The sequence below is a fragment of the Rhinolophus sinicus genome, chromosome 8 (assembly GCF_057876585.1).
Source record: "Rhinolophus sinicus isolate RSI-liver-muscle chromosome 8, RSI-T2T, whole genome shotgun sequence".
Lineage (NCBI taxonomy): Eukaryota > Metazoa > Chordata > Mammalia > Chiroptera > Rhinolophidae > Rhinolophus > Rhinolophus sinicus.
This window is the reverse complement of record NC_142508.1, coordinates 80,550,235-80,564,996: the sequence shown is the minus strand read 5'-3', so window position 1 is coordinate 80,564,996 and position 14,762 is coordinate 80,550,235. Positions and strand designations below refer to the sequence as shown.

The 14,762-nt window shown below is 40.2% G+C and overlaps 1 protein-coding gene across 1 annotated transcript in view; it reads right to left on the bottom strand.

Annotated features, from left to right (window-relative positions):
- URI1 (URI1 prefoldin like chaperone) overlaps positions 1-13,790 on the bottom strand; it is a 61,875-nt gene extending 48,085 nt beyond the window's left edge. Inside the window, exon 1 of the mRNA XM_074314978.1 lies at positions 13,330-13,790. Within this exon, the coding sequence (XP_074171079.1) occupies positions 13,330-13,440 (111 nt within the window). The 5' untranslated portion in view covers positions 13,441-13,790. The remainder of the gene's footprint in view (positions 1-13,329) is intronic.
- Between the last annotated feature and the right edge of the window lie 972 nt (positions 13,791-14,762).

Genomic DNA, 14,762 nt, shown 5'->3' with positions numbered 1-14,762 from the left:
TGAAAACATTCCAGCTTGAATGGAGCCAGCCAGTATCAGGATGAGGACATATAACACTTGGATTAGGGACGAAGATGATCACCTCACTTTTAGTAAATGAGACTGAGCTGCTTGTGGGCCATCCAAGCAAAGGTGCCTTCCGAACAGACAACATGTCTGGGCTCTGCGCGAGAGCAGAGGGCATAAATGAGCAGAAGAGAGAGAACTTGAAGAGTGAAAAGAGACGACAGCCCAAAATGGAAAGTACAGAGATTACCAAGGTTTAAAGATGAGATGAAGAAACTAAAGAGACTAAGTAGGAACAGAGAAAGTGGTAGAAACACCAGAAAAAAGCATGCCGTGTTGCTTTTCAATCAGTTCTAATGCATCTTTTGGAGCAAAAATTAATATAAGACCCGGTCTTATTTTACTATAATATAAGACCAGGTCTTTAATATAATAATATAATACAATGCAGTACAGTACAATACAATATAATACAATACTAGGTCTTACATTAATTTTTGCTCCAAAAGACACATTAGAGCTGATTGTCCGGCTAAGTCTCATTTTTGGGGTAACAGGCTGTGCTTACCATTAACATGTTTCCTTACAAATCTGTAAGTCCCTTCAGGCAAAAAAGATAACCTGTGTATCACAGTCTACAATGTAGGACAGTGCCTGGCAAGTAATTCAGTGTTGTCTTTTTGTTCTTTGGGAAAGCACTCATTTGCAGTAACTTTCTTATTACTCAATTTATAATATGAAATCAGAGGATTAGGAACAGACAAGCCCAGAGATTAAATGGGATGCTTTTGCTATACTATATTGGGATCTCTTTAAAAACAAGCAAACATAGTATTTTCAACAGAAACATATTTAGGGTATTCGGCCCCAAAAACTACGGCATTATCTTAAGTTACAGTGAATAAGTGCAGAGTGGCCAGAAATGAACCTGGAAAGCGACAAGTCAGACAATACAAGGGTCTCACATCACATTTTAATGCCCCTGAATTTTATTCTAAGTACAATGGGAAGCCACCAAAGGATTATGAGGAGAGTGATAAAATGACATAAATTGATTTACATTGTTTAAAAAAATAGCTCTGGAAAAAAGGTAGAAGGGGAACAAGAGTGGAGCCCTAAAGAATAGCCAGGAATTAGTGCCTCCAGGTAAGAAACGATAACTTGAAAATGTCAGTGGAGGCCCCAAAAAACAGCAATTCAAGCAACTCAACACGCTGCTGTCCAGCCTGTGAACATCCCCTTCTAGCCTTCTTACCTCTTTATTTATCAATTTATTTATTGTAAATTAAATTGAGAGTTGCTGTTCTTTGAGAAAGTAATCATAAACAGGGCTTATAAAGCTAAACCAATTCACCCTTTGACCCAGGAATCCCACCTCTAGTTCACCTGAAGTCACTTCACAAATGAGACACCTATGCAGAGCCACTCACTGAAGCATTACTTGTACGTCTAAGAGACTGAAAACCAGGAGCAGCTGGATAGCTCAGTTGGTTGGAGCGCGAGCTCTCAACAACAAGGTGGCCGGTTCAATCCCCACATGGGATGGTGGGCTGCACCCCTTGCAACTAAAGACTGAAAATGGCAACTGGACTTGGAGCTGAGCTGCGCCCTCCACAACTGGATTAAAGGACAACGACCTGGAGCTGATGGGCCCTGGAGAAACACTGTTGCCCAATATTTCCCAATGAAATTAAAAAAAAAAAATTATCTGACTGGTTAGTGCAAAAATTGTAATATAGAATTGTGAATTAAAAAAAAAAGAGAGAGACTGAAAGTCACCAAGTGCCCATCAGTCAGATGCTAGCTGAATATGCAATAACATCCCCACACAACGGCGTGCTGTGCAACTGGAGAACAGGGGGAGGAAGCTCTCTGAACCAGAGTAATTCCCAGGTGAATCACTTAATGAGAAAAACAAGGGCCAAGATATACCCTGCTTCCCCGAAAAGGAGACCTCACTGGACAATCTCTAATGCATCGTTTGGAGCAAAAATTAATATGAGACCCGGTATTATATTATATTATACTATAATTATAGTAAAATAAGACCGGGTCTTATATTAATTTTTGCTCCAAAAGACGCATAGAGCTGATTGTCCAGCGAGGTCTTTTTTTCGGGGAAACACAGTAGTATGCTACATTTTGTATAAGAAGGTGGGAAGGGGATAAAGTAGCATATTTTAGAACTTATTTTTAAACAAGAAACACAGGGAGCATAAACTAGAAATTAATGAAAATGGTTATCAATGGGGGCAGGCAGGAGCAGGGATGGGAATGAATTACCTCAGTATACCTTTTGATATATCAGGGGTGCCAAAAAAATGTATACACATGACTTGTATTCATCTTTTGTTATCGGTATATATTGAGTATTACAATTTTAATACATTCCTTCCCTTTTTTAAAATGTCTATACATTTTTTGATATCCTCTGTAGTTGTGATTTTAACCATGTAAATGTTTTATGTATTCAAAAACTAAAATTAAGCCATCAAACTAATTTTAAAAAGCAAACACTAAAACTGAATGCAAATAGAAATTGTATATCAAATCCAAGATATAACCACGGAGGGAAAAAAAACCACCTAGTAATTCAAGTTAACTTTTGAGATCAATACCCTAACTGCACACCCCAAGGCAGTTAATTCTATAAAAACAAATGAAAGTGCAAAGAATTTTGGAACTTTGCTTCATAGGTTTGCTGTTGGCAGTGTAGTCATGTAGTAATTCTGGAACTATTTGGTGTATAATGTAGGACAGAGCCAATGAATAAATATAGAAAAGCCAACGTTTTCACTATAGAAGAAGGGAGATTCAAATGTAGATTGGGGAAAAGCTAAGGAAGAACGCTGTGTGATGGATCTGAATGCAAACTATCAGAATCCATTGAACCCAATTGGAGTTTTTGAATTTCTTTTTTGAGCTGTTCTAACTATTTGCAAGGATTGGCATTTCAAGACTTCTTTTTTAGATGTCTTGCAAAGAATGAGAAAATTCACTTATTTAAAAAAGAATAAAGTTCATTTTGTCAAGTTAATTACTATCTGAGCACAGTAAACCTTTCTGTAAGGCTAAGCTATGGTACAGGAATCCTAATGCTTATATTTTTCCTACATCTTGTTATTTCATCACCCCAGATGATTACTCACCTATTATTCCTAACTGCTTAAAAAAAAAAAAAAAAACTATATAAGAAATGGAAGAATCATGGAATCACCTAGAAGGATAATACAATCAATAGTGAAAAATCATCCTTCAGTTTTCCTACTGTATTGCCCAAAGTACTGCATCATCTTTCGAAAATGTGTAAAAGACTGGAGACACCCATCTTTGTAGACTATTTCTAGCTTTCAAACAGTTGACAATTCAGAAATTGTCACTTTTGGCCCATAATGACAAGGAAAAGAAAAATGACAGAGGAAGACACTTTGAAATTACAAAACAAGTCAGAATATAAATGTTGACCCCCACTGGCCAGTAGAATTTTCTTTGATGATGAAACTCCCCCAAATCAACACTGTCCAATGCAACAGCCAACAGCCACATGTGGCTACCAAGTGCTTGAAATGTGCAAACAAAATCTTAATTTTACTTAATTTTAATTAATTTGAACTTTAAATTTAAATTTAATAGCCACATGTGGTTAGTAGCCACCATATTGGATAGCACAATGAAGGTAGTGAAAATGATAATATAAATTTACCCTCAGATTATGAGTCTTCAGATGACAATAGCCTAGATAAATTTTCTCAAATTCAACAATCAATGAGCAATATAGAAAATTAACTCAAAATGGACCAATGACATAAATATAAGAGCTAAAACAAAAAACATATAAAACACTTAGAAGAAAACCCAGGTGTAAATCTTAATGACTCTGCATTTGGCGATGGGTTCTTAGATATAACACCAAAAGCATGAAGAAAAGAAAAATTACATAAACTGGATTTCATCAAAATTTAAAACTTTTGTGCATCAAGAAAATGAAAAAATAACTTATAGGAGAAAATATCTGCAAAACATATATCTGATAAGAGCTTAACATCTACAACATATGAACAACTATAACTCAACAACAAAAAGATAATTCAATTTTAAAATGTGCAAAGGAATAGACAGCTCTCCAAAGAAGATACACAAATGTCCAATAAACACATGAAAAGAGGCTCAACATCCTAGTCATTAAGGAAATGCAAATCAAAAACACAAGGAGATACCACCAAACACCTATTAGCATAGTTATCAAAAACGTGGAAAATATGTGTGGGCAAGGATATGCAGATGTTGAAAACCTCACCAATGCTGGGAGGAGTACAGAATTGTACAAAAGCTGTGGTGAACAGTCTGACAGTTCCTCAAAATGTTAAACATAGAATTACCGTATGACTTGGCAATTCCACTCTTAGGTACGTACCCCAAAGAACTGAAAACAGGGACTCAAACAGATGGATGCACAACAATGATCACAGCACCATTATTCACAACAGCAAAAGGTAGAAACCACCCAGGTGTCCATCTACAGATGAGTGGATAACCAAAATGTGGTGTATGCCCACAATGGAACATTATTCAGCCTTAAAAAGGAACCAAGTTGTAATACACCAACTTCTTAGTTGTAATACTATGACTATTAATACGACAACTAATAGCCATAACATGGATGAACCTTATGCGACATGAAATAAGCCAGTCAAAAAAGGACAAATATCGTAGGATTCCACTTATATGAACTATCAAGAATTGGCAAATTCAGAGAGACAAAAAGTAGACCAGAGGTTACCAGGGCCTCAAGAGAGGGGCAAATGGGAGAGCTACTCCTTAATGGCTACCGACTTTCTGTTTGGGGTGATGAAAAAGTTTTTGAAACAGTGGTGATGGTTGCATAATAACAAATGTAATTAATTCCACTTAAAAATGGTTAAAATGGTAAATTTTATTTTATAAATATTTTATCACAATAAAGATTGTTGGAATAAAAGATCTCTAAGTTGTACTGCTTTTTCCACCCTACAAGTTTTTAAGTTTCTTCAGGTCAGAGATTAGCAGTGGGGTGGGTGACGCTGAGAGCTAGAAATGAGTTTTAAGGCAGAAATGATGAAGTGGTTTACCTTTGTACTTCCCTAAGTCCTGGAACAAACCATGCCAACTGGAAAGACAACGCTACACAGCTGAATACAGTGGATGTTGAATAAAGGGTGACTGACTTGAATGAGGGGGAAAAGTATCAATGAATGAACAACATACTTCTAAGAACCGAAAAGAAATAGGGTTATTCCCATCCAGTCAGTCATTCAACCAGACCTGCATCCTGTAAGAGCCCGCGACAAGAGCCTGGACTGCCCTGTTCTTCTAGAAGGACATGTGGCAGTACCCTGACATCTCTGACAATATTTGTGCACAAAATTGACTTAACACAGAGGACTGCTATGTTTACACTCTTATTAAAATAGCCAATAAAGTTGTTTCTCACTATTCCTCATTCTTACTTCTGTAAATATTTGTAAACATTACTTAAAAAGTCAAAGGACCCCTTGGAGTGAGATGGTAAGTGGTGGTCACTATTTCTCCCGGCTACTGAATTGAATACATTTCCTCAGCACTGTCCACTGAGCGGGCCTTGATGCAACACCATCCCAGTGGCAATGGGTCCAGATCTTCTTTCTGAGCATTTCTCATTAAAAAGAACCAAAGCTCTTTGAAGAAATAGTGAATTTCAGGACTAAGGCAAGAAAACTAGTACAAGGTAAGCCAGGGACACGCGGTACCAGAAAGCAAGGTAATGATCACAGAACGATGGGATGTGCCAGAAGGATGCAGGAGCCAGCTTGAAGGGGCTCCCACCGGCCACACGCAGAACAATCTGAGCGTCAAAAGGAATAATGACAAGTTATAACATGCTGAATTTAAAAAACAAAAACAGGAGCTTACAGTAATAGTAAAAGGACGACAGACGCTCTTCATTACAGAAAAATACCAGCTATAAATAGATGCTAGAAAATCACTAACTGCAAACACCAATATAGTCCCTGACTTAGGCAAGAGTCATGCACGGTAACGAGTGGCTGGGGAAAACGATATTTACAGTCTTTGGGTATTATTCCCACTTAAAGTTCTATTCCTCACACAGGGAAGAGGGGCTTGGATAGTGCAGAGTTCTGGCAGGTACCACCTTAACCAAGTAATCAGCGACACCAGTAACAGGACAAAGTAACACACGTTTCCTGAGGTGATGCAATAGGAAGTCATCATCATCTATGTAATGTTCTTGCCAAAAATGTTTACCTTTGTTTCTTCATTACATTCATCAGACCTCTCCAAATCATGGGGCATTCTATAAGAAAACTGTCGTAAAATCTTCAACTACCAATTTCAGAAAGACCCAAAAAGGCAGGGGGGTTGTTTAGATGAAAGAAGACTAAAAAGGTAAGGCAGCCAAATCAGTCTTTGATTGGACCATGGAATAAAAAAGAGAATTAGAAAGGCCATCTTTAGAAAAACTTGAGGAAATTTGAAAATGTTAATACTATTATTGTGTGTGTATGTTCATTTCTTGTGTGCCAGAGAAGATATTGTGACTATGCAGAATAACCTTGCTCTAAAATGATATGTGCTTCAGTATCAGGGATGTGATGATGCCTGCAAGTTACTTTCAAGTGATTCAACAAGAAAGTACTAAGGGATATAAAGAGAGAAAGAAAAAGCAAATGGAACAAAATATTATTGATGACTCTAAACTATTCTTTCAACTTTTCTGTTGTTTCAGTTTTTCAAGACAAACAGTTCTAGCTTAAAAAAAACACTACCTTAGGACAGACTAAAATGATTGAGACTCGTCAATCTGGAGATGAAGGCAAGAATGATATAAGCTCAAAGATTCTTAAACGCAAAATGAGAACGCCAGACGGGAGAAGAAAATGAAGCAGTCCCGGCCAAATCCCAAGCTCTGCGCGGTCCTTCGCCCCTTCTCCGCCAGCGTTTTGGAGCTGTTCTTGTCTTTCGCTCCAATCGGCAGAGGCCTAACACAATGAAAATGGAGTCTATTCCCTCTTGAACACTGTATCATAATGCTCATTAACAATTTCCAAACGACTAAAACCAAAGTTTTTTTCATGGCACATGACTGACACGATACTAAGTGCTAACAACAACAAAATTATTCTAAAATAAAACTTACAAGTAATAAGATCTGAAATTTCATCTCCTTACAAAATGTATCTTTGGCTATAAGCAAACTTATTCTTACTTTACTGCTCTTATTAAAAAAAAAAAAAAGGAAAGAAAACTTCAACACTAGAAAGATCAAATACATTTTCTTCAATAAATTACTTATAATTACTCAATTTAAAAAAAGTATTTTCTAAACTTCACCCATTTAGAAAAACTATTAGCTAACTAGGAATTAGCTAATAAGGAAATGTCCTTAATCTGATAAAAGTGAATACAAAAATTATCCACAGTACACATACTTGATGGTGAATTTTTTTATAATAAGTTTACCACTAACACCCACTATCACCATTTCTGTTGCACTAGGAATTTGACCCAGTGCAAAAGATAACAAAAAGAAATAAACAGCATAAGGATTGGAAAGGATAAAATAAAGGAATCTTTAGGAATCACAACAAAACATACACTACCAAGTTTCAAGATGACTTAGAAAGCTGTAATAATTAGTTCATGTTTGGTTTAAGACAAATAGGCCAATGGAACAGAGTCAACAAACAGATCCACATCTATAGTCACCCAATTTATGACAAAGATGGGAATACAGTGGAAAGAGGATACTATTTCCAGTAAATGGCAATAGGGCAACTAGATAGCTATATAGTAAAAAATAAAACCTGACCGCAACCCCCCATTAAACACAAAATCAATTCCAGGTAGAGTGTAGATCTAAACATGAAAGGCAAAACAATAAAGCTTCTAGAAGATAACGTAAGAGAATATCTTCAAACATGAGGGTAGGAAGGACTTCATAAAAACGAGAAGACATTAACCATAAAGGAAATGCTTATTAAAATTAAGAATTTCTGCCCATCAAAGGGCCACCATTATGGAGTGTCAAGTTAAGCCACAGACTAGGGAAGAAATTTACAAAGCATTCCTGAAAAAAGACTCATAACAAAAGTACATAAAAAAATTTCTATGAATCAATTAGAATGTGGCAAATATCCCAATATAACATGGACAAGAGATGAGCAGGAATTTTACCAAAAGGCAATGCAAACAGCTAGTAAATATTTGAAAAGGTGATCAACTTCATTAGTCATTACTAGAATGGCTGGCAAATGTGAAAAAGACAGACAGTACCAAACGGTGACAAGGACAAAGAGTAGCTAGAACTGTCACCCACTGCTCACAGGAGTGTCAACTTTGGAAAACATGCATAAGTAAAATTAAACACACAAATAAATACACCATGAGAAAGTTCAGGGCAAAAACTAGAAGCCACCCAAACAGTTCACCTGAAAAATTAATTAAGAGTTAACAAGGATTCTAACACCAAATTTGTAAACATCTAGCACACACAGGATTCACTCTAGATAATGCAATCCCATGCTTCCCTTTCTTCACACGTGACAAATGGAAGTTTATAATTTTAGTATGAATTGCAGAACACATTCCAACGCCTTCTCACCTATCAAAAGCAAAAACCCAAATCCTTACACTGTTCGGAAACAGCTCTCTCCCTGATTCATCCTGACAAGTCTGCTGGGACTAGAAGAAAGCTCTTCTCCAAAATATCCTCCAAATAGCCATCCATGCTTCTCACGCTCCACTTATTTTAGGGTTCTGCTCAAAAGAAACCATAAAAGACAAGATTTCCCTGACCACCTTACTTACATCCAAAGTCCCTCCACTCACACCTGCACACTCGCTATAATTCCTTTACCTTACTTTCTTTTCTCTTACTAAATGTATTGGGGTGACTCCTTGCTTTCTTTATCTCCCTGGCCTAATAGGTGTATCACACACCACTGGACATTTTTAATGCGCCTACTCCATGTCTCGACCACTAGAATGCAATCTCCACGAAAGCAAGGACTTCCTCCGTCTTATTCACTACTGCGCCCTCAGCAGAACACGTCTGGCATGTAAGAGGTACTCACTAAACACCTGTTGAAAATTCTATGGCTTGAGCTTGAAAGAACAGTTGTTGTATGGGGAACGTGGCAGTTTCTTAAACTATGTGCAATTTAGTTTATCACGAGAAAAATAAGAAAACCCTTCATTAACTAAGTTGTTCTGCTTTATGAAAATTTACTTTTAATGCATTGAACACCCCACGTTCTATAGCAACAAAGTTATTCCAAAATTCTAAGTGAGAATTACATGAGCTACTCAGTAGTAATAAAATAACACTATCTGCATGAATTTTCCAAAGTTACTATTATTCTACAAATAAACTTATAAAAATAAAACTATATAGTACTTTTTTCACATTACAATAAAATCTCAGTAATTCTAAAAGTTACTGTATATGGAGATGTAAAGTACAGATGTCACAGAAATATCACCTTAGCCAAGAAACCAAAATGTCAACGGAACTTCCCTATAACAGCCCAAGACACTCCACTGCAGCCCTGGATCATAAATTTTATGGCAAGGTCAGTCTAGAGAGGTTCCGGAGTAGCTTACATTTTCCCACCGAATATTTTACTGCTGTTGGTAAATACAGATTTGGTTATAAGAAAAAGTAAGTTAGTCCAAGTTTCCCCTTGTCCCTGTAGGTTTTGACAGAGAATTAAAGAGTAAATAAAACCTCCAAGGAAAAAAGAAAAAAGGAAACCAAATGGGGGATGAATGTTTGAATAAATTATATCTATCAGCTCTGGAGTAACCAAGAAATAAACCTACCTAACTGGTGTTCAAATGAGCCAAGAGCTATTTTTCAGGCCCAGAAAGTATTTAACAACTAAAAATACAACATCCCAGTTTTCATTAAAACTAATAAAATGAGTTTTATCAACATCCTTTATTGAAAAAACTATCATTCCATCCAATTTCACTCACTTTTAGGTAAAACAAGAAATGAAATTGTGCTCTTGAAACACTGGATGGATGGTGTTTTCCTATATAAAGTGTGTGAATATTTCTATACATGCAGACATAACTGTAACCACTTAATACATACTGTTCTACAATTTCTAATGCCTGCATAAAAGCTCCTCATATGTATCGTGATTTAACCAATCCCCTAATGTTGAGTTTTCATTTTATTATTATAAACAAAGCTGCAAGGAACCTTTCTGTACATGTCTTTTTGTTTGATCAAAAAGGAATAAGCAAAAGTTTCAGCACTGATGTTATAAGTGAAAACAACGTTACAATATCTGATACTGTCCATTCACTACAGAGATTGTCATTTTTGGGGTCATGGCTCATTCATGCCGCACCTCTTTTTTCCTCAGGTTACTAATTTTTTTGTCCTTGTTATTCACTGATCCAAAGGATAAAACAAGGAAAAACAGAGGGGGACCCAGATAAAACCTGTTATAGTCCTTAGCTGAATTAAAAAATAAAAAACAATCAACTGATGAGCAACACTTAAATTTACCACATTACCCAGCAGTCCTCCACCAAGGTTCCCAGAGAAAAGAATGTCCTAAAGCTAAGGTACCCATTGTACGCAATGAATCCACATCTCTCCTGGGGATCTAGAGCCCACTGGCTAGGTACAGGTCCATCCTGGAGGAAAATGAAAAACCAGTCATTGCAATCTTTCTCGCATGGTAGGGAAAGGCCAAGTCCTGGAGCACATTTAATTCGTCTTCTATAAAGGAACATTAAGTGCCAAATAATACCAGGTCTAACAATTAAGTTTGCGAACTTGTTGCAACAATGTTGCTAACCTTTTCGCTATCAGAGGGATTACTCATTATGAATTTGTACCAACTGGACAGTTAACCAAGTTTACTATTTGGCAGTGCTGAAGGGCTGCATGAAAAAGTTAGACGACCTGAACTTTTCGCCAACAAGTCATGGCTCTTGCATCACGACAATGCACCAGCTCACACGGCACTGTCCGTGAGGGAGTTTTTAGTCAACAAACAAATAACTGTATTGGAACACCCTCCCTACTCACCTGATCTGGCCCCCAGTGACTTCTTTCTTTACCCAAAGATAAAGGAATAATCATTGAAAGGAAGATATTTTGATGACATTCAGGACATCAAGGGTACGACGACAGCTCTGAGGGTCATTCCAGAAAAAAAGTTCCAAAATTGCTTTGAAGGGTGGACTAGGCGCTGGCGTGGGTGCACAGCTTCCCAAGGGGAGTACTTCGAAGGTGACCATAGTGATATTCAGCAATGAGGTATGGAGTACTTTTTCCAGGATGAGTTCGCGAACTTCATTGTCCCACCTCGTATAAAGCTATTGTACCATCTTCCCTTTTCCATCCCAACACTGTCCCTCCACTTCTGCACTAGAGTTCACTACACCCCTACAGTTGGGCTGGTTTTCAAGCCTAAGTAAAGTCCCTCACAAAAATGTCTATTTACTAGGTGAAGTCTCCCTACAGTAAACTATAATTAATATAATTAAAGTATAGCTAGCTAACCAGTATATTTTGGGTCTCCTGTCCACTGAAGCAGAGCCTTTAAAGCCTAGTCTAGTCCACTGGTGTTTACTGAGAGGCGTTATCATGAACTGGGAAGAGTTGTACATACACATGACAGACATGCACATGCTTCTTTTACGTGCCCCAAAAGCATTAACAAAACAAAGGCAAAGTAATCTGGTAAAACAGTCAATGTCTACTGAAAATAGTTGTTCAGGGTCCCATAGGATGGACCTGAACAGGCAGTAACTGGGTACCATATCAGAAAGCTGTTCAGAGCATCCCCATGTATCCTTAGTATTTCAGCCACACTAACATCAGAATAAAACCAGAATCTCTCTTTTGAACATATCAAGTCAGCATTTGCACACTCATGCTACGAAGAAGGAGAAAGTCATTCCTCTACAGGATAGACTAAGGCCAATGGGGACACCATCTTCTCAGCGTCTGCTTCACATTTTCTAAAACAACAGAAACTGTAAATAGTTTTGCCAAAATGAACAAACTGGTTTCATAAAGAGCTGTCTTTTCTTTCTATTTTCCCTTCAAAAAAAATTAAGATCTACTAATATCTTATAATTTAGACATGCCAAACTTGTTGAATTTTTAAACTGTCATCTTGAAAAAGGCCAATTTAAAAACCCAACAGTTGTATATAGTGTTAGAGAAAAATGGCTCTCAGAAAAGGAAATCTAATGCACACAATAATTTAGACCAACCAGCACAAAGCAGGAAAGATTCCCACAACAGGTGCTTTGCCAGCGAACCAGGATTTTTTAGGTTCTACGAGAATTCCCTCATCTGGCTGACCTGAGTACATATATGTGTACACCTATGTTACGTAGTCATTTTTACACAGGAATGTTCAATAGAAGAAGTCTGGGATTCTCACTGTTGACAGTTTGAAACCGCCTCCTAATCCTTTTAATCATGATACTCTTCCCCAACGTGACAGAGGACATTGTAAGTAAATGTTGCTTTTTAAAGTAAAAATTGCAAACTTCCAGGAGACAGTGTTAATCTTAAATGCTACAAAGTGCAAAGGGGAAAAACCGCAGATTAAACAGTAACACTGTATTTCTAAAATTGGGTCTACTGCTCCATTTACAACACCAATAGGAAATACAAAACTTCCTTGCCTCTTAATTGGTATATTAAAACTCTATTATACGATTGAAGTTTTAACTTCCATTTAACTTTCAATTTACTGAAACAGCACTCTAATTTGACAAATACTAAACGACCGAAGTTGGAACGCACATTAAGGGTATCCTTACAAACCTAATGAAACATTGTTTAAGCGCAACGATAAAGAGCAACAAAGTGTACACATTTTAGCAACGCTCAGTAACAGGCTAATTAGGTGAACTCTTCCCACCAAAGAGAAATCCCCGCGCACGGCTCTATGCGTTATATACACGTTAAAGATTGTCACACCCCTGTCCCCCACCCCTTCCCTCCCCTCTAAGGTCAAAGGGCTCCAGACAAAAGACAACAAAAACACGTGACAAAAGTTTCTCCCAACACTTTCTCTCGTGGCCTAGAGGCCGTGCTCCTCCCGGGAGCAGGTCAGGAGCGAGCGGGGCCCCCGCCCGCGGGGCTGCGGCCCAAAGCGGGCAGGAGGGGCTCGGCCGGGGGAGTCGGCCCCGCATGGAGGGCCCCAGGCCGGGGAGGGGGATCCGGGCGCCGCGGACGAGCCGGGGAGTGGGCGCCTCGCGAGACCACCGGCGGGAGCGCGGGGCCGGGACGCGGCCTGTTACCTTTTCCTGCTCCTCGCGGAGCCGCGCCACCTCCGGGGCGCGCAGCGGCGCCGCGGCCGAGGCCGAGGCCGAGGCCGAGGCGTGGGGCCCGGGGTCGGGCGGGGCCTCCATGGCGGGGCGCCCGGACCTCAGCGGGGCGAACGAGTCCTAAACAAGTGTTTATGGAGGCGGCGTGGCCGGCAGCTGCCCAGCGCCCGCGTGCTCGCCCTCATGCACCGCGCGCCCCGCGCTGAGGAGGCCGCGCCTGCCTTCTCCGCTGCCCCGGCGGCCGCTGCTCGCGTCCGGACTGCCCGCGGCCGCATCTCACACGCGCATGCCGCCCGCCGCCGCCGCCGCCGCCGACTCGGAGCAGCAGGCCGGCCGGTGAGAGCGGGAGGTGCTGTCCGGTGGCCGGGCCGAACCAGGCGTCCTGTGCCGGCCGCGCCTCCCCCGTAGGCTCCGCCCCTCGCCCCGCCCCGCGCGGCACGCCGGGAAGCGCGCGGCCCCGCCCTCGCTCCGCCCCCTGGAGTCACGTGGTGCCGGAGCGGCGCGGCGGGGGCGGGCCTGCGCCCAGGCTGCACCCTATTGGAGCCTTCCGGAGGCTTCCGTTCTAACCAACGTCCAGGCAGTGAGTGTTCACGGAGATGAGCGCTGGTCTAGCCTTGTGTCTCACATCCCCCCAAGTCGTTCAGTGCTGCATCTGGCGGGAAGAGCTTAATGCATGCACTAAAGCTGCTTCTTAGGCCATTTAATTTTAGCAAATTTAAATCTTTACTGGGCCTGTTGAATGAATTAAAAATGCAATTATGTTTCGCATGTGTATTAATTACTGCACACATCCTAATTTTTCCTTATGTAAAGCTCTGGTACTTACATTAGTATATTGCTATGTATGGACCACTGAAGACATATGAGTAACTTTGCCCACACTTTTTCTCTATTTTAGAATTCCTGTGCCCTCTTTCTCATATAACCACTGTACACGTTAGGGGCCCAATTAATGCTTACTGAATGGGAGTGGCCTTGCCCTAACAATCATCTCTGCTGCAAGCCCTAACAGTAAGGATGGGTCCTGTTCCTTCACCATCCTAATGCAGACGGAAGTAGGCTGGGAGGTACCTGCACTTCGCACCCTGGTGTGCCTGCTGGCTCTACTTCTCCTGTCTCCTGGCCAGCTCTCTGTCTGCACACACCCTTTTCCATTTGCTATAAAGAAACAAGGGAGGACAACTTGGGCAAACGGTAAATGTTAATTCCTCTCGTTTCCTCACTGTATATCCAACCTCAACACCTCTGAAGCAGCCTGACTGACTGCTCTGACCACCTTCTCTAGCACCACCATCATAGCTTTTTCGCTGGTCACCCTGCTTTCACTCATGCCCCCCTGTAATGGCCACTGGCCACTGCACACCTACCACCCCCCCACCCTTCATTCGCATGGTCAGCCCTAGCCC